Genomic DNA, 19,122 nt, shown 5'->3' with positions numbered 1-19,122 from the left:
ATCTTTCAGGGGAGAGAGGTAGAGAAATAGAGACATTTTTCGTAGTCTTTAAGTCTCATTAGATGCAATCATCTACTCTGCTAACAAGTACTGTTCCATGCAGAATAATTCTCTGATTTGTTTGTTTTCATCCATGGTAAGTGAGTACATGTCAGTTCATGTAAGAAACATTTAACAGGGTTCACCAGCCAGGCAAGAACTTCCCCACAGCTCTAATTAATAATGATAGAGCAAGTGTTACTGAAATTTCTGACATCTATTAATAACTCATCAGACATAAAGATAGCTGTTAAATATAATATGAAGTGTGTCTCTTTGTATTTCTAGCCATGTGTCACTCTCCTCAGCAACTCGCTAGTGGGGTCAGAGTTGTTAAGAGGCAGGGACTTTTCGAAAGATACAATTGATGCTGATTGCGAATACTGGGTAACAGGGCAGCACAAACCGGGCTTCTATGCGGGACTAGCAAACTCTTCTTTTGATCTAATAGCAGTCAAAACCGTGCATTGTGTGCTAATTCTGCTGAGTCATAATGGAAATGGAGCTTGTAATAACCACGGGGATATAAAAGACGTAGGTGTGAATTCCTGCATCTAAGCTAGTAGCAGGAATAGACTGATGTTGCAAGAATATATAGCACTGGAAAGAAAGCTGATGGTGAGCTATTACTACCCTAGACGTACCAGTAAGGCAAATGACTATAAGATGATTCGAGGAAGATACACGCTCATTCCCAATTAAGCAAATAGAATTACTGGCTTAGGCAGTTCATTAAAATCTCCTGACAGAGTTATAATTTGAACCTGATCTTCTTGATTTAAAATTCTGACCAATGTGTTTTCTGAGCTTCCTTATAATGTTCAGAGTTAGAAAAAAAAAAAAAAAGAGTGAGAGAGAAAGGGGGTTAACATGACTCACTTCAAAGCTTTGTTCTTCTCTAGCTACTTATGGAACTGACAGGGGAAAAGTTATATAGGTTGTTATTTATATCTAGGCTGTTGTCTTCTCTTGCGTAGGCTGGCTCAGTTTTGCAGCTTCTTTTAAGTTACACGACTCATCTGAGCAGAATTGCCCGAAAGTCAGAAAAGCTGTTCCCTTTCTCTGCCACCTTTGACCTGTGCAGTGCCCGACCTGGAGAACTCGGGCTCTTGCAGCGCCCATGCTGGGCATCCCCACCATCAGATGGGAAGGAGAGAAGGGGTTCTGAGCCACCCAGGTCTCTGACTTCGCCAGAGGAGCAATCCCTGTGCGTTACGTGGCTGCTCCTTTTCAGGGGCATCACAGGGCAGCCGTAAATTGTGCTCTTGGTGAGCAAGTTGGCTTTTGCTTTGTGCTCTGAAGCCCTGGGAGTACAGAGAGGAGTATCAGAAGAAACGCCCACTGACTCTGTGTCTGGCAGATGAAAGGCTGGGCAGTCGGCTGAAAGGCACAGTCTCTTCGTTTTGCGAAATGGTGCCTGTGTCAAGACCCTGTATCAGCCAGAGCTTTGAGGTGGATGTGCCTGGATCTTCTTCTCACCATGAGATGCCACAAGAGATTAAAAGGTGATTTTGAACTTAAAAATTATCCACATTTCATCAGAACGCAAATAGAACAAGAAAAGCTGATTTTTTTTTTTTTTTTTAATAAAGAAAACTCACAGCAACTAGGTAAGACTAAGCACAAATACAAAGGTTCATTCACAGCTCTCCTCCTACCTACTGTGTCCTCAATTCCAGCCATCCTGATGATTTTGAGTGGCAGAAAACTCAGTTTGGTCCCCTCTGGGTCTTAGGAAATTATTCTGTCCATCATCTCTGAGGGATGTCTGGCTTCTCCTCAGTACAGTTTCTCCAGATCCCATATCATGAAGTCTTTTGAACCTTCGCCATTTGAGCAGGATTAGCGGTTCCCTAAGGATGCAGCAGTCTCCTCCCCTCATAGGTGGTTCAACCTCACCTATTCACCATTTTACAGACACAGCATGTGACACAAACTAGGAACACACACCAAAAAAAACCCAAGTAAAGGGACCCGTACGATCAATTATAATACCATGCTTGCAGGAATGATATGACCCAGTACATCGTATGCAAGAGCCTGTAAAATTGCAAATAGAAATAAGAGAACCAGAAGTGATTTTTTCCCTTTTCCCTACAGATGAGCAATCTTCACTGTGAATATTCACTGAGCAGCGGTGATATGCTCAGTAGATATGGAATTGTTAGCTCCCTCCAGGATTTCTCCAGCTTTTTTGTAAGGTGAACATTCATCTGTCAGTATCATGAAGTCATCCTGCAAGTAGCCAGAAAGATTTTGCTTGCTATGGGGCAACGGACTTCAACAAGTCTTGAGCATGTGGTATCAGACTGACATGAAAACCATTCCCGTTACTTGTGCTGCAGTGCTTTGAACCTCCAGGGCCAACAGCAGCCTTTCTGAGAGGTGCCTGCATGATCCTACAAATAGCTCTCCATCTGTACTCTAGGCTGCCACAGTCACTGCTACCAAGAGCGTTGTGGGCATCGGTAGCACTCAGTGGTGTGCGGCTCTGATTTCCCATTCCTTGGAGAATCTCTGGATGCTTTAACCACACCTGCAGACAGTACAGAACAAATGCACCCACTCTGGCATTAGAAAATGGATGAGGAAGAAAGAGCAGTTTATAGGAGTAAACATTGGACTTTAGGCTAAGCAGTCAAATAACCTTCAGAAAAGGATTCCCCTGTTATGAAAGCCTAGTACTTTGGCTCAAAGTTAAGCTGAGAAGGGAATATAGATGTGCTCCAAACACAAGACTGCATGGCTAGAAGGCTTCTGCACAAACATCCTTCAGTGAGAAGTGATGATGTTCTTAGCTATTCCTTTTTTTATATATTTGCACTAGATTCCTAACTGTTGTGGCTGAAAATTACTTCACTCAGCCTTGCTGTGTGATGGCACTGTTTTGAACAAAGCTCTTAGTATGACAGTCCTGGAGATAATTTAATGTTACAGTATGATTCAGAAAGTACTTGGATTTACAGCTCAGGTGAAAATTAAATTCTGTGGAAAAACACAATAGCTGCAAACAAAACCTTAGTACAAGACTGTTTGGAAGCAAAGTCTCAGAATTCAGGAGGCCCAATTTTTACTATAAATCAACAGGTTATTTTGTCTCTTGAATTGCCGAGGAGAGAATTGTATTCTGAGTTACAATGTTAGCAGCAAACCATCAGTAAGCTATTACAAATAATCAGAATCTGCAGCAGAAAATGAGCATGAAAGGTAACACTGTCTCTTCTGTGCTTGAGCAGCCTGGTGAGTCCTTGCAGATGTTCCTGGCAGTTCCACACGAACACGAAAGGAAGCCTACAACGATGTGTTCCTGTGCTGGATTTTCCTGCTTTTTTGTTCCATGGCTGGTCTTCCACAGGTGGATTGAAAACATAATTCAGTTAACGAATATTACTTGGTTAGACATCTCTGGCTGGAAAGGACAGGTAGATCTTGATTAGGAAGTACTACTTGGGTTTAGAAAAGAGAACAAAAGGATCATTAAATGTCAAAGAATGTGAACAGGAAAAACAGGGAAGGAGGTACCTGCCAGTAGCTCCAAACCTGCTGTGTGGGTCTGCGTCTACAGCAAAACCTGGCACAAGGTAAGCCTTCAGCCCCAGCCTTTTTCTTCCAAAGAGGTGGTGCAGGTCGATGGTTGCTGGTCTGGTGTTGGTTAGTAGGAGCTACAGAGTGGATCAGGTGGGTCCTTGGTTGGAAGAGTCCTTGGGAAAGGACAAAGTGATTGGCTTTCTTGGCACCATCCCGAGCAAGGTTGCCATCTGCAAAACAGCGGTCTGGGCATGCAACTTGTGTTTCACCAAATGCAGCATTGATCCCAGGTCCTGAGTCTAAGGGCTTGAACTAATTTGGGTGTGTGATAGGTACATTTACATTAATGTGGCAGCTCTGATCCCTTTAGAATATGGAAACAGATTCAGTTCAATTTTTAAAAAAATAAAATTTTTGTATGAATTTTGCTAAATGTTGCTCTTCATTCCCTTGTTGTTTCCCCTGTTCATTCCCTGTTTGAATTCCATTTCTTTCCTTTAAACCACCTTCCTTATTCTATTTTCTTTCTTTCTGCTTATTAATATTCAGACCATCAATTTCTTTCTACGTACATTTTCACCTTTGTCATATTCTGTTATTCCCATTGTACATCCTCTTTCAATTCTGCATTTCCTTAAGTGCTTTACTGTACATGAAATATGACTCACTCACACTTACAATTGGAATTGGACCATGTTATCCCTCCTGAGCCTATGTTTTCTTTGATGTCAGATTTCAGGACATTTTTTTAGCGACATTTTTGTTTTTCATTTAAAAATCCCTTTTTTTTCACCAAAGAGAGAAAAAAAATAATTTGATGGACTGCATATACAGATCTATTTGTTGCACTGTTATTGCTATTTACACATTGCTTAAATTATCCACAAATAAAGCATTTATTTCCTTTCCAGTTTAGTCAAATAAAAGTAGCATTCAGAATGCAGAGCCAGAAGAATCATTAAGAATGATAAGTGGCTCAGGAATAGTAAGTAACTGATCAAGTAATAGTCAAGAAAGAAGCATATGGAGATACAGAGTAATGTAATGAACCATCCCATTCTCAGCTGTTTTAGTCTAATGTTATATTTAATATTGGTAAGGTAACTTTCTCTGACCAAAGGATTAATTTAATTTATCTATCTTTAATCTGGAGAGACTGGCAGTCATAAAAATAAACAAATACCTTTTCCCACCAAATTACATTGCTGGAACTCCTAAGAAATCCAGAATTTAGAAGTATAATCTTAGGGAAGAACTAGAAAATCAACTCTTTATTCACAAACAGCAGAGACCAAGAGTGAAAGAAAAAAAGGCATATTGCCCTAGGCATCCTTTTTCTAATTTTAGGTTTTTGTTGTTTGGTTCAGTGAATTGGATCACTTTTAATGGTTCACTTAGTTGTGACTACAATAGGAAATACAGCACAGAAAGGATGTTGTAGAATGTTCTGCAGTCACCTGAGCTTTAACACAATTTTCGTGCTATCCAACAGAAAAATAGTATCTAAAAATGTACGTATAGGTGCAAATGTTCTTGGTAGTGATCGCGGTAGCTACACTGCCATCCAGCAGTTCTGTAATTCTTACCTGCTTTACATGAAAAGAAGAGATTTGTTCCTATTGCTACAAAAATAAAATCCTGACTTGTTATTTGATAACAGTCATGCACTGAGTCTGTTAACTCTTCAAAGGTCAAAGAATAATGCAATTTGGTGCAATTCTTCCTAACCGGATGGCAGAAGTAATAACTGCATCTGGCATGGCTGTGGCTGAGCTGAATGAAGATTACTTTTCACCTCAGGTGGCTGAGGCACTTTTGGACCTACAGAGGAAATGGAAAGGGTTTTCTGAACCTGAGCTAATGCTCTGTTTGAAAAAAAAAATCCAAACAAAACAAAAAAAATTCCAGAAAACTGTAATCACAGCAGAAAAGTGGGCATTTTAGAAGTGGGTACCCTGGCTAGACTCAGATACATACCACATTGGCTTCTTATTTCAAATGAACCTTAAACATAAATGCTCCTTTAGTAAGTATCAGCATTTTACTCTGTTTATGAATTTAATGACATTGTTTCAAAATCCTGCCGGCGGTTTTTGCTAGCAATCATGCAATCATGGTTTTGTGGCTCTTATTTAATCATCTTCATTTTTTTCTCCTCGGTGATTGTTTTTATCCAAGCTCTCATCCACTGAAGAATTTACCACTTAGAGTCCAAGTAGTCAAGTCGGCATTTAATGACATTAAAGAAATATTATCTGTTGATTTTACTCAGAAGGAAGAGCCAGAATCTTCTGTTGTAAATGAGACCTGAGACTGATGTCATCTAGCTACAAAGGCTGCCCGTATGTGTATCTACCCGTGTCTTAATGCAGCCACATATAATTCTCAATTTGCACTTATCTCAGCTGGATATGGGTGTGTTTCTGTGTGATAAATGTCTTTCAATTACTTAACAATAAGCAGCTGCTTCCTTGTAGCAGGGACATCAATCCTTATTTGTCACCTCCGTAAACTGATCACCATGGCTCCACCAGTCTGTTGATTACTTTTTTTGGTCCATACACAAGAAATGTCACAAATATTGGTATTATTTATTTCTGCCAACATGAGCTTACTTTTCTGCCTTACTTTATTCATGAGGAAAACCAAAAGGACTAACTGATGGGGCACTGAGACGCTGCAGTAACCTGTGGGCAGCCTGTGCCCAGATAGTCCTAGTCTTTCTGGTGGGGCAAGAGGATTTTTTTTTCCCTTTAACTGTAGAAAGCTTTGTTGTAAGTCGGGTTGATTGTGAAGGAAAAAAGAAAAAGACTCAGTCAAATGGTTGTGAACTCTTATTCAGGACCAATTTATTGAAGACAGAAGAAAACAAAACACACAACATGGGACTGAGGAAAAGAGCAGAGATGTGCAGAATATTAGTGTCGAGAAGCCAATGCTTGGTGTTGCAGGTTTATTTCTGAGACAGCTCAAGCACAGACTGTGGCTCTTACTGGCTTGTCTGAGATCTGACAAAACTGTACTACCTCTGACTATGACATTGAGTTGGGGTGGGGTTAGCTGTCTCTTGGTCTGCAACACTACTGTAGAGCACATTTTTGTTGGCTAGTTAAACCAGACTCTTTTTACCAAGAGGACAGCCAGGCTGGAGAATGACAAGAACCACAATTTCCTATTTCCACATGGTATCGAGGATGTGGCTGAGCTGGTGGGAGTGGTTCTTGCCCCTTGTTTTTCAGGATCAGGGTAATGAGAAAAGTCAGCAGTGCCCTGATGAATGCCAAAGTCCTGATTAATGATGAACAGAGGAATTTACATTTTTTTCCCTTTCTCTTTCATAGTTTTGATTCTCTCCAAAATCTGTTTCTGCAGTGGGTTGAAAAGAGACAATGAGACAGAAATAACTAGTCCCTTTATTATCTGATCCACCTGTGCATCCAAACTTCATGCACCCTGATGTGGATTTGCTCAATCCTAATTCCACTCTGCCCTTGTTTGCAAGGCAAGAACTCAACACCGTTCTTGGGGAGGGCCACCGGAACCTCCTGTTTCCAAATAATTCAACATTTCCCTTCCATACCTTCTTGTTAACTATTTCTGTAGTGGTCTGAGCTAGACTTGAACTCCTGGCGTAGATATAAGAGACATTTCCACTTTATTGTCATCTTAGTGAAAAGTGATAAAACACACAGTTGACTAAATGTTTGCAAAAGCGGGCTTTTGACCCTGATTACAATTTCAATTGGTGTTACTTCATTCCCAGTAGCAGAGGTCAGCCCATCCCTGCGTTATCAATGCATAATAAAATCACGCAGTTTGCTCCCAAGCTGAGCACCAGCACCATTATCTGTCCAAAGCACAAGGCTTTGTTTTCTCAGCTGCAACCTGCTTGGTTAGAAAAACTGCCTTAAGCTATTGCTCAGATATTTTTTTTTTTCTTTATGTCTGAAAAATAGTCACACTATTTTCAAGGAAGTCAAGGGCTTTTGAAGTGGAAATGGTACATCCTGTCTAAATTTCCTGTATAGAAAGAATGTATTGTCAGGAAAGGGAAATACAAGGCAACTACACCATACGACTGCACAAAATGACACATGATGAATATGCCAATACTTCATATGCCCTTGGGAAGGAAAAACAAGCAGTCTTGACTTCATGAATCCGATAACTGATTCTATATTTGTGGGATTGCATTTTTCAGAGGTGGAAATATGCTGTTTGAGAAGAAAGATCATAAAGTATGAATAGACACAGCCTATTCTAAAAAGAAGTATTTTATTGCTTCTGTAGAATGGCTTTCCTTTACCTGGAACACAAGTTTACTTTTTTTTGGTAACGTGTCATATAGAATATAGTTACATAATTTAAAGAAATATCAGTCTCCGGTGTGTAGTTACTGCTCTGTGCTCCCTTTATGACATCCTGTAGGACGTATTATACCACAGTCCTGTGTCATCTGAGTCAGGGAGGTTCACAAAACGTTGGATAATACCTGCAGTTTCTTGGGAGCCAGCCCCTCTCTGAACACGGGGAGCATCTTGCTTGCTCCCTTCAGTGGTAGTAGAGTTGAACTGGCACAGCGGTAGCAGTCACCACTGACAAACCGGTACAGTATCTGCAGCATCTCGGGTTGGTTAGCACAACAAAACTAGCTATTAGCTGTATTGGTGAATTTTGTTGCATACCTGCGATCACCTCTTCTGGCCTCTGACCAGGGACCTCTCTCTGAGCGTCTTTGTAAATACCTTAACTCCCTGATCATCTTCAAGACTCAAAGAAAATTTTCCTTTGTCTCTGAAGAAAAAACAAACCACAAAGAGTTTCCATATTTTTCCTGGCTTGCATGCAGTCAGCATTTAGTTTGCATCAGCAGTGGGTGAGAGGTTTAGCACCACATGACTTGGCAGAACTAGCAATAGAAATAGAGCAAAAAATTGTGGATGAATAGTTTATCCAACGAAAAAGGCAATTTTGGGTGGCTGGAACAACTTGTGAGTCTCTGATGAGTTAGGTGGATACTTTCAGATGGAAGCTGAATAATGGACAGAGGGTGGAAGAGTTTATTTCAGTATTTTTAAGTTAAATATCTCTTGCTTAGTTCTTCTTTTGTTTTGAAAATTGCCCACATTTCATTTAAAAATGAAAGATGAAGTAGGTGTTTCTGAAAAAAAAAAAAAAGAAAGAAAAAAGAGTTGAACAATATATTATGGTAAATTAAAAAAATAGAGTTGTTTTATTAAAATAACTGGAAAAAGTGTGTTTCACATTCACCGAATATTGTCATTTTTTAGTTCAGCCAACAAACCAACCAAATCAACTATGTCATCATCTCAGAACAGGCATTTTGTTCTGAGGGTAGTAGTTTGATTCACGAGTGGGACATTTGGGACTTGATTTCAACCCCATTTCACCTCAAAAGGAAAGAAGGTCAGCAGCCAGGTTGGTCGTCTTCCCAGCCCACCTAGCGATGCAGTGAGTGAGCTGATGAAGGACACCTGTAACTTCCACAGGACTCCTTCACCGATGAACCATCTCCTGTCAAAATCTGCCCCATACTATGAGTGCTTCTTTTCCAGTAACAGAATAGTAGCTCCGATGATAGCTTAACCTTTTTCATTGCAAAGTACATTATGGAAAGAATATGGACACTGAAGTCTTGAAGATGCAAACAAACATTTACCACAGTCTGGAAGACGAAAACTTTCATTCTCATTCCCTTCCCCACAGAAGCATCCCTCTTCAAGAATAGGTCCCAAAGCTAGCTGTGATGGACAGTGGCTTTACTTGTCCTCTCCTGAACACTTCATGAAGATTCCCTTATCAGGTGATTAGTCCCTTTCATTTTAAACTTGGTGGAATCTAAAACACTTCCTATTTTATGCCACATTGCCCAACTAAGCTAAAAAGTCACATTGTCCTGACCTGTCAAGGTATTGTCCAGTGACTGTGACCCTTTAAAATTACACAGTGTGAAGGACAATGAACTGGAAAGTGTTGCAACAACAGGATAGTATAAAATGACACAGGTTTTAGGACTGGGAAAGTAATTTCCATTTTCTGATGTGAACTTGGTTTAGAATTATGATGTTTCATGAGAGTGAAACACTTGGGTGATAAGAAGGATTCAGAGTAAGAGACAAAAAGAAAATACTTTCCTTTTAATAGCAACTGACAGCATGTTCTTCATTCAGAAACTTCTCTGCCTGGAAATTGTGTTGGAACCAGGACTGGTGCTTTCAGCTTCAGGTATATAAAGCTGATAGGTGGGAAAGAGCTATCAATTTCCTTATGAATTCAAGATTTGAAAAAAAAAAAATCCAGTAAGTTTTATGATAACACAATTTCGTGTAAATATTTTAGTTTAAAAAAATAAAGTGAAATTTAATGCAGCATCAATGCCTCACACTGGAAGGCAGTTTTACACAACTTTCGTTTCAATTTTGAATTAAAATGTTACTTTGCTCTATTTCCACATTTCCAATCTGAAAAATTCCCTGAAACTTTTTTCCCCAAGAGGTTCTTTTAATGCATAGGAGAAATTAATTTCAAATTGTAAAATTCTCCAGTAGCTGAAAATTTTCTTCTTTAAAAAAAACTTGCCTAGAATGTGGTACTGTGCAAAAGCAGAGATTTGAGTCTTCATATCACAGATCAAAGATATATTTTCATGAGATCCTATCAACCAAAATTAGTGAATATATGATTTTTAACGTAGGCTGACCACCTTGCACTGCATATTGAAGTTATTTTCACAAGGCAGAACTCTGGGAAACAATGGATATGTCTTTGTTTCCATTTCACACCTGTTTGACAGAATCAGAGAGTTGTCTGGAGTCCCACGAGGCTGACGCTGTAGCAGAAATAGAGCTCACTTTTGGGTTGATTCACAAGTGTCAACAAATGACAGCTGCTCAGCTGCAGGACCCATGACCATGTTTTTCCCCTGGCTTCTCTCCACAAAAGCATGCTTCGTTCTGGTGGTGACACATGGCGATATGTCGAAAGGTACCCAGAAGCTGTGAGAGAGTCATAGTGCTAAAATGAAAAGAGCTGGAAAAGTGGAAGGTTTAATCTTTATAAGGCCTTCATGAACAGTGTAATGCTCCTTGGACTTTCATTTCCAGGAACTTCACTGGGGTCACTGATACTACAGCAGTGCTGTATAGGGCATAAATTGGTCTTTCATTTACATAGGGAGCACGGCCAAATAATGAATGAGGAAAATTAAGAAGGGAAGAGAGTCACTTTGTCACATTTACTATGCTTAGCCTTATCATACTTGGCTCTTGGTGCAGACAGCTCTCACTCTGAAAAAAGTTCCCTCATTAGCTGGCCCTGAAGCATTTGCAGAGCACCTGAATAATTGATAGAATGTATGGTTTTATTGATAGGAGGCATTAAATCCCCTCCTCACCAAACAACATTAGAGAGGAAGTAAAAAAGCAGTAAAAAATGGAGCAGCTATTTAAACAAAGAAAAGGGCAAGAAATTCTTATTATGCTTTCTGAACACGATAACACTGAATGAGGCAGAGTTTCCAAATATCCACTTCTAAAAGTCCTGCAAAGCAAATGGAGCCAGGGTGCTGTTGGGGTTACAGGCTTTTCAGAGGAAGTTTTACAAGGTCTACCTTTGAAAAAAACAATCACTACTAATTTTTCATTTTATACTTGGTAGCTTGATATAATGTCAACTCTGAGTTTGTCATGCTACTGCAGACCTTGTGTTCTGTTCTGCAAGCGAAATTATGGGAAAGGTGGCAAATGCTCAGGTAACAGTATCTATTACGTAGGCTTGTGTGGGGTAACTTCTGACAGTCTGCTCTGTTCTGCTTAGGATTAGTTCAAGATACTAGCTAGCAGAGATGATTCACAGGCTTTATCTAACCAAAGTTGGTATATATCAAGCAGATATTTATACCTGAAATAGCCACCCAAAACTCCAGCCTTGGTCAAAAATGAGAGACTGGCATTTTTAGGAAATGGTTCATTCGACTATAGTACAGATATCTACCTTCCACTTAGATGTGTTTTGTCCTAAAAATGCTTATTTCTTATCATTAATTTAAAAAACCACATGTACATAACGTTTTAAGTTAGGTGAGACAAAACCTTCTTCAAAAAAAAATCAGGGTCTATACTATCCTACATGTACACAGCACTGACTATGAGGCATGGGGCATGGACATGGTAGCTAAGGAAGCTGGAGATCCAGTATTGTTTCATGGGTACTTACCAAAACAGGTGATTTAAGCCTTTTAGTTGAGCAAATATACAAGTTTTCATGTTATACTATGATCTGGGGAAAAAACATAGCTCATAACACTATTTTTTAGTTTGGTGGAAGAACCTCCCAAAGCAATGGATGTGCCTATGATATCATGAAGTACTCAGTTTTGCAAACTCCTACGAGCATGTCACTCAGCAATATTTTCAACTGAAAATTAGATGTGAAAGTTTCCTTGTACAGTGCAAAGGAGAAATAAGAACCTAGGAATGAGATGGACACTAGAGCCTGCTGAGTGAAGAGTTTCCTGTGGAGATAAGTGAGAAATGGCTGAGGAGCTCCTAGAAAAAGACGTTTCATTGACGTATGAGACACCGCAGTAAGAAGCTACAGCATCTGGTAGGAAAGTGGTTGTAGCACTCGCCTGGAATGTGCAGATCAAAACCGTATCCTTTCTGCGCTCATCTCACTGCGGAAATTGTTCAAGCACCACGAAATACTCTGTGATAGGACCTTCTCAATCCCTGCATGTGTTTGGGGCACAAAGACAGAGAATGACTTCATATTCCACTGCTCAAGACTTGTATCTAGGAAGGGGAGACTCTGTTCCCAGTTCCCAAGCCCATGTATTTTTAAGTGTTTTCATACAAGGTGGAACAGCTTCAGTAAGGGTGGTTGAGAGGTCCATTTCAGGTCAGTCTGCGATCTGGTAGATGTGACTCTTTCCTAGTTGAAGGAAGACACAGGTTAAAGTCAGCTAAAGCAGACAGAGACCCTAAAATCCACTGACACTTTGCGTTGTGCATGCTTTAGACATCAAAGTGCTGGTCTAAATTCTGGGCACTCACTTTAGGACTTCTTTGGAAACGTGTGCCGAGGGAGGCCTTCCTAGGCTTGGTGTAATGGATCCACGTCATATTCCATGTGTAGGGGTGGGTAGAAGAAAGTCTGGCTTCAGAAAATTGCATGGGTTTTTAGCAGCATAATTCTGTACATACTGGGGATACATAGATAAAATCACATAAAGTCATTGGAAAACAAAGGGATCAGCTTTCATTCATTGCAGGACTTTTCCATTTATGTATTTTTAATGTGTTGGTGGAAGCAATTGCTTTTTCTTTTCTCATTTAAAGCTGTGCCATGGTACGGCAATGGCTAAATAATAAAACAAGCTACGTACCTGCCAAGTGTATCATGATCCTCTGATTCCAGCCCAGCAGGCTGGAGTTAAAATAATCCAGCTGGCTCAGCAATTGTGTGGATGCCTTTAATGGCAGCACTGTGTAAGTGGCAGAAGGCTAACTCAGGGCTTCCTTTATTATTTTGCCCTCCCTACTTTAAGCCCACTAGGACAGGTTTTGCACAGTCAGAAATGCTGATTCTTGTGGCTTCAGGTCCCTGCATTGTGCTGTCTCTGGCAGCACAGTCCAGCTGTTTATGCATGTCTAATATGTCCCCTAAGGGCATTTGTAAAGGAAAACAAGCTGCCCCTTCAAGGAAGGTAACAAACAATCTAAACTCAGCTGCATTTTACACAAATTACAGTGACTTGATTCCTACTCCACCTAAACCTGTAGCACGGAGTGTCTGGGACATTGTTGAGTTTTCACTGGGTTTCACAGCTGCTCAGGAAAGATGTAAATTATAATTTTTTTTATGTGTGTGAGAGAGAAATGCATATCTGGCTGTCTATCTAATTGAAAGGCACAGAATCATGGTGTCACCTTAGTCTGGTAAATACTCATCTTCCATCTCAGCTTATGCATGTTGTATCATGGGCATTGAAGTGTGGAGTAGTCTCAGCTACTGAAAAGTACGTTCCTTTGATGCAGGCTGAATAGCAGTACTTGGCTCCTCTCAAATGTCCAGCTCAATGTTCAGGATCTGCAGGATAGAGCTCTATATCCTTTCTGCCATGCTTTAAATCCCAGTTCCTCCACCGATATTGCTTGCTGGAGCACATAGTGCAGTATATTCTGTCTGACATTAACAAAAAATGTTCTACAGACTTCGAAAAGTGATGCTATTCAAGCACATGGTAAATGGGAGCAAAATCTACTGAAAGAGGCGTGCTTCCCTTCATCATGTAATGGTAGCCACAACCATATGAGCAAGGTAATTTTCAATAGTGTATGCAAAGGGTAGAGGTGGAGTTTTCCAAGGTGGAGTTTTCCAAGGTGGAGATTGGGTCTCCTAAATGTTAGTGTGTTAGATGCACAAAAGATCCTTTTCTGCTCTCTTTTCAGACCATCGTATTGAAATGTTTGGCCTGCAGGGTATTATTCAGATGTTAAATACCTTTGAATACAATTTTTCAGGGCTTAGGTACAATCCATTTTTCTTATCTTGATTCATTTGTACGGTGGTGCCATTTGAGGTGACCTTGGGTACCTGAGACATCTCCAAGGACTGGTTAGTATGATACTGGAGATTTGTGCTCTGCTGGATTAGGAAATGGAGGCTAGGTACCTAATGCTTTTATTTAGACAACTGAGTAAAGCCCCATGTGTCTATGCTTAGAGAGTGGTTCTACGCTCCTCTTTACAGACACAAAGATGAAGAAACGCTATTTGGGTGTCGTTCATCTATCCTAGAGAAGACATCTGAAACAGTTCAGACACATTGCATCCTAGAAATGCTTGTTCTTCGTTCTTTGATTTCTTTATATCCAAGTAGTTTAGGCAACTAGCTCACATGCACGTTGTAGACATGTAGTCAGATGATTTTAATTCCATGCTGGATGTAATACCTGATAAACAAAAAAGACAACCTGCTATTGCCTAATCATAAGATGTCTGTTTAAAAACTGCAAGAATACAAAGAAAGGCAGAAACCAAGTACAGCTATGGAGGACAATGTATATGTATAGTGTGTAGCTCCTTAATTGGCTACTGTTTGGCCCAGTGTGGGTAGGATGATAAAAATCTTGTGACATTGTAGTGCTGTAATATGTCTGATTTTATTGTGGACCAGTCAATTCAATCAGAATAGGCTTTTACTAGAACAGAGGCATCTGGTATTTAGGTATTTGGAGTAGATAATAACTATGAAGATTTATTTTTCTTATAGAGTTGTTGGATAAAGGTCAAGCAACTAAGATTGAATACTTAATTAGTAAAGTCATATCAACTCATAGGATACAGTACCCTGAGTTTACTTTGACATTATGGATACCAAAAATAGCTAATTAACCAGTATGGTAATTGGTTCATAAAAGATGGAAAAGGTGATAACTATAAACTTTCCAGAGTTGTTTTTCAATAGGTATTGTATCACACCCTGTATTCCTATTCTTTCTGATAAGTTGTGATTGTGACCATAAGAGCACTTGTAGTTTGTTAGACTAATCCTGAGTCTTTTCCTAAAGGCAGTAGCTCGTAATTTGTGTATTCTTTGTGAACAAGCATTTCCATTAATAATTGGATTATTTCTTTGTTATATGCCAACAAACTAACAAATGAAAATACAAAACAAGAAAAACCCCACGATATTGAACAACTGGAACTCATGCTGTGCAGAAATGTGTTTATTTTTTCACATCAATATCTTCAGCTTATGAAGAAGTTTGAAATATAACATGCTGTGTCCTATTTCTTTCTAGGTCTCCTATGTAAAAGCTATTGACATCTGGATGGCTGTGTGCCTTCTCTTTGTCTTTGCTGCATTACTGGAATATGCAGCAGTCAACTTTGTTTCACGGCAGCACAAGGAGTTTCTGAGGCTTCGAAGAAGGCAAAGAAGACAAAACAAGGTACAGCTGCTCTTTACTTGAGGTGACTGAGCCTGCCCTCAGAGTATGATGATGTGCAGTTGATTTCTCACCTCAGTTCTTCTTGCCCTTGCAGGGAGTCTCATTCTAAAGTTTCTTTTTGAGTGATTTACTCCTTGATAAAGAGATGATAACTGGTTGCTGGGTTTATTTGCAGTTTATGAACTTATTGATAAATGTCAGTAGATTGGTTGCTGATCCCAAGAATTTTATTCTCTTCTTGCAACTACTGAGGCAACTGTACCTGTACAAATATTGTGCTACTATGTGGCACCCACCAGTGAATAAGGAACCATTGGAAGCAATACAGAGAGAGGACCAATATTATTTCCTTGACATCATCCAGATGTGCTGACACCAGTACATGCCTGACACTTGTCTTTCCTAGTGCTACCCTAGCTAGTCATGCTAAAATGGGAGATTCCTTAGGCAATTCCATTGCAGAGTGATCGGTAGTTCTGCCCTCACTTTTAAACCACCAGTAACTGGTGTCTATCCCAGCTGAAATCAAGAAACGTGGCCACTTTAAAAAAAGAGAAGGATTAGGAGGATTTCTTCTCTAGAGCCTGCTATTTCACAGTTTGTTACTGGTACAAACTTCAAATTTTTAACTAAGGGCCTATTTGTGAGTATCATTGTCACACTGTCTTATACCAGTGTCGGAAATGTAGAAGAGAGGTTTGTTTTTGACCTAGATGTCTGTCCAGAAATGTTTTTAGGAAGTCTGTCCATCTTTCCTGATTTATTTCATTGGTAAATGGAAAGACAAGAATAGACATTAAGTTGAATTTTAGTCCAGTTATGACCATTCCCACAACTATAAAGGCTTCATCCTTCCTTTATCTATGCCACTGGTTTTCAGTATCAGGAAAAACTTTTAGGTTTACGCTGTGCATATGCATTTGCTAGATGAAGTAAATATGTGCTTGAGCTGCACGAGTGCTTCAAGCCACAAATAATAGTTTCCTTTACAAGAGGGATGACAACAATGGCACAGGGCATTTGTGTTTTGACAGATCTGTCTAATAAATGTTCTGTAGCTAATGTAATATTTGATGGATGCTCTGGGAAGCAATCCAGTGCTGTTCTCTGGTTTAATATTATTGTTAGGTGAATTGAGATTCCTGTTAAGATTAAATTACAGAAGAGAGCAGAAACTCTGCCCATCTGCAGGCACATTAGATGCATTGCCTCTGCAAACCTTTGTTTCCAAAACCAGCATGGCAGCAGCAGAAGCTGCTGTATGTGGTCTGTAATTTCTGGTTTTGAACATCTTCTTTAGAGATGAACAAGTAGGCAAGAAGCCACCATTGGTAAATAACAGTATTCAGTGGCATCATTCAAAAATTTGTGAGGTTTTTGGTCCATGGAAGTGGTCATTCATGTGCTGTGGGAATGATTATTCTGGTGACTGTTAAAAGAAAGTTATTTAAAAACCAAATCACCAAAAGACCTATGTTTACCCTAAGCCAGTCGGTACATGGATTCGTTGCAAAATGGGTAATGCCCTAATTAAATACAAGGAAATATTCCACTGGAGTAAGAGACACCTCTCCATTTGCACAGACTTGCTTTCCCTTTGCCTATGAATTTGTTTGCACTGATTTCAAAATAGGGAATAATAATACTAAGGCCACCTCTTTAGGAGGTGTTTGCATCTCTTTACTTGAGTTTGTCTCTCACTATTTTCTCAGTTTATTTTGCCTTGAAAGTGATACACATTGTTTTGCATGATGGTCTTCTCTAACTGAGCCATTCTTCTCTTTGCGTGTTGTGTATGTGTGTCGTCGTGTTACTGCTGTGCTATTCTCATTCTTGCTGCTGCTGTCTATGCTGACACTCTGGGGACAGGCACAGACTATGACTGTTGGGAATGAAAGCGTCGAGTCCGTACGGCGCATGAATGGCTTGCGGAGCAAAGAGTCATCAGCTTACGGGACAGTGAATCAGATCGGCAATTCAAGTTTGAGGGTAAAACTGTAGTGAGAAAGAGAAAACAAGAGAGGGTTTTAGTATGTGCAACGATGTCATAAATCAGCAAAATGGATGGTTTTGACGGCATCACTAGTAGTCTCTTGTATTCTCTTTGCTAAATGTCCCCACAAAATGCACAGTACTGTCCCCAGCATGAACAGCAGTTTCATGTCGTACGTTCTTGTGGCCCAGCCTTACGCTTGCTTTTTTCCATAGTTGGCTTGTGCCACCCCCATTCCAAATCTCGCAAATGCATGACTATTGGGCAGTCTGGTCCTATATAAATATAGGGAGAATGGGGGGGACAGGAGCGTAGGAAATGCCTTGAGACAGTAAATACGACATTGCGTCATCTTTCAGATGAGGGCATTCCAACAAAATTTGGTATGTACAATCAAATGCATTTTTATTAGTAGGGTATTTATTCCTGAACCGTCAACCTACAGTGTTCCTCCTTGTGATGTCCTGAGCCCTGCTTAGTGGAGCATGAATAGTTATGAATGAAAAAATGTATTTCATTGGTTTCTTTTTATTTGCTTGGAGAAGAGCCATGGGGCTGGAATCTTTTGCACAGTGTAACATGGAGTAGATCAGAAGCAATATGATAGCAGCTGATAGATCCAGATTACGGGTGAGTTGCGGAGGTAATAAAATCAGCGATGGAGAGAGAAATAAGCTTAGTGTGCAGCTCACTGCTTGGTACTGGTGGCTCAGAAATGAAATGTATTCATTTAAATAAAATGGGACCAGGATCTAAATCTTTCAGGACCTGATTTCCCAGAACAAAAACATTGCCTGAGCAGCTTTTGAGCTGTAATGGGCCTCTGACTTTGATCAAGCTCTGTAAAGTTATGTGATTATAAGATGCAGATGATTTCAGCGGATTTTGTACACTGTAAACGGAATTAGTAGCTTTCAAAATCAAAGTAAAAACCACAGTTCGCATTACACAGCAAAATTAGGATAGAGGGTTTGCAAGGCAATAAACTGTTCACTTTCAGAGCTATGGTATCAAGCAGTAGAAGAGACCCTTCATTTCTGGATACTTTCTATTGTAGAAAGAACCATTTTATACATATACAAAGCTGAGTATAAAAAGAAAAAAATTCAGGGTCTCTCTAGAAGATATGAGCAATTTTACTGTGCTGCCACTGGACAGTTGATGCCATACAACTACAAAACCAGTCCAAGTAAGTACTCAGCATTGCATGTCTTAGTGGTCACAAAGTGCTCGTAGTCCAGCTAAGGTCTGTGTAAGGTCCGGTTACCCTCTCTCTAAGGAAAGCTTGCAGAATCCTCTCTTCTGCTTTTGAATATTATGTATTACATATACAGTCGGGGCAATACACAGAGGGACCATGTTGCTGCAGTACTTGTGCTGCAGAGCTCTCCGAGCCCGAGCTGCACTGGTGTTGATTTCCCCTGGAGACCTTCCACTATAGAAGTGATGTGCACTTGAGGGGTGAACAGAGGAGAAATACCAAGTCGGAGGTTTTTTGAGCAACGCTACCATAGCTACAGCTCGGTACTTTTCTGTGCAAGAGAAATGTTTATGTGTGGAGGAGAACATAGCAACATCGCCCGTG

The 19,122-nt window shown here is 40.0% G+C and overlaps 1 protein-coding gene across 1 annotated transcript in view; it reads left to right on the top strand.

Moving 5' to 3' along the window:
• Nucleotides 1–15,394: 15,394 nt before the first annotated feature.
• Nucleotides 15,395–19,122, top strand: part of LOC104165957 (glycine receptor subunit alpha-2-like) — a gene marked incomplete at its 5' end in the record, with an annotated part of 28,236 nt that continues 24,508 nt past the window's right edge. Inside the window, one exon of the mRNA XM_009705774.1 lies at nt 15,395–15,544. Within this exon, the coding sequence (XP_009704076.1) occupies nt 15,395–15,544 (150 nt within the window). The remainder of the gene's footprint in view (nt 15,545–19,122) is intronic.

Source organism: Cariama cristata, unplaced genomic scaffold (genome assembly GCF_000690535.1).
Source record: "Cariama cristata isolate BGI_N322 unplaced genomic scaffold, ASM69053v1 scaffold11140, whole genome shotgun sequence".
Taxonomy (NCBI): Eukaryota; Metazoa; Chordata; class Aves; order Cariamiformes; family Cariamidae; genus Cariama; species Cariama cristata.
The sequence above is the reverse complement of the archived record's forward strand: the minus strand, read 5'-3'. Positions and strand labels throughout refer to the sequence as shown.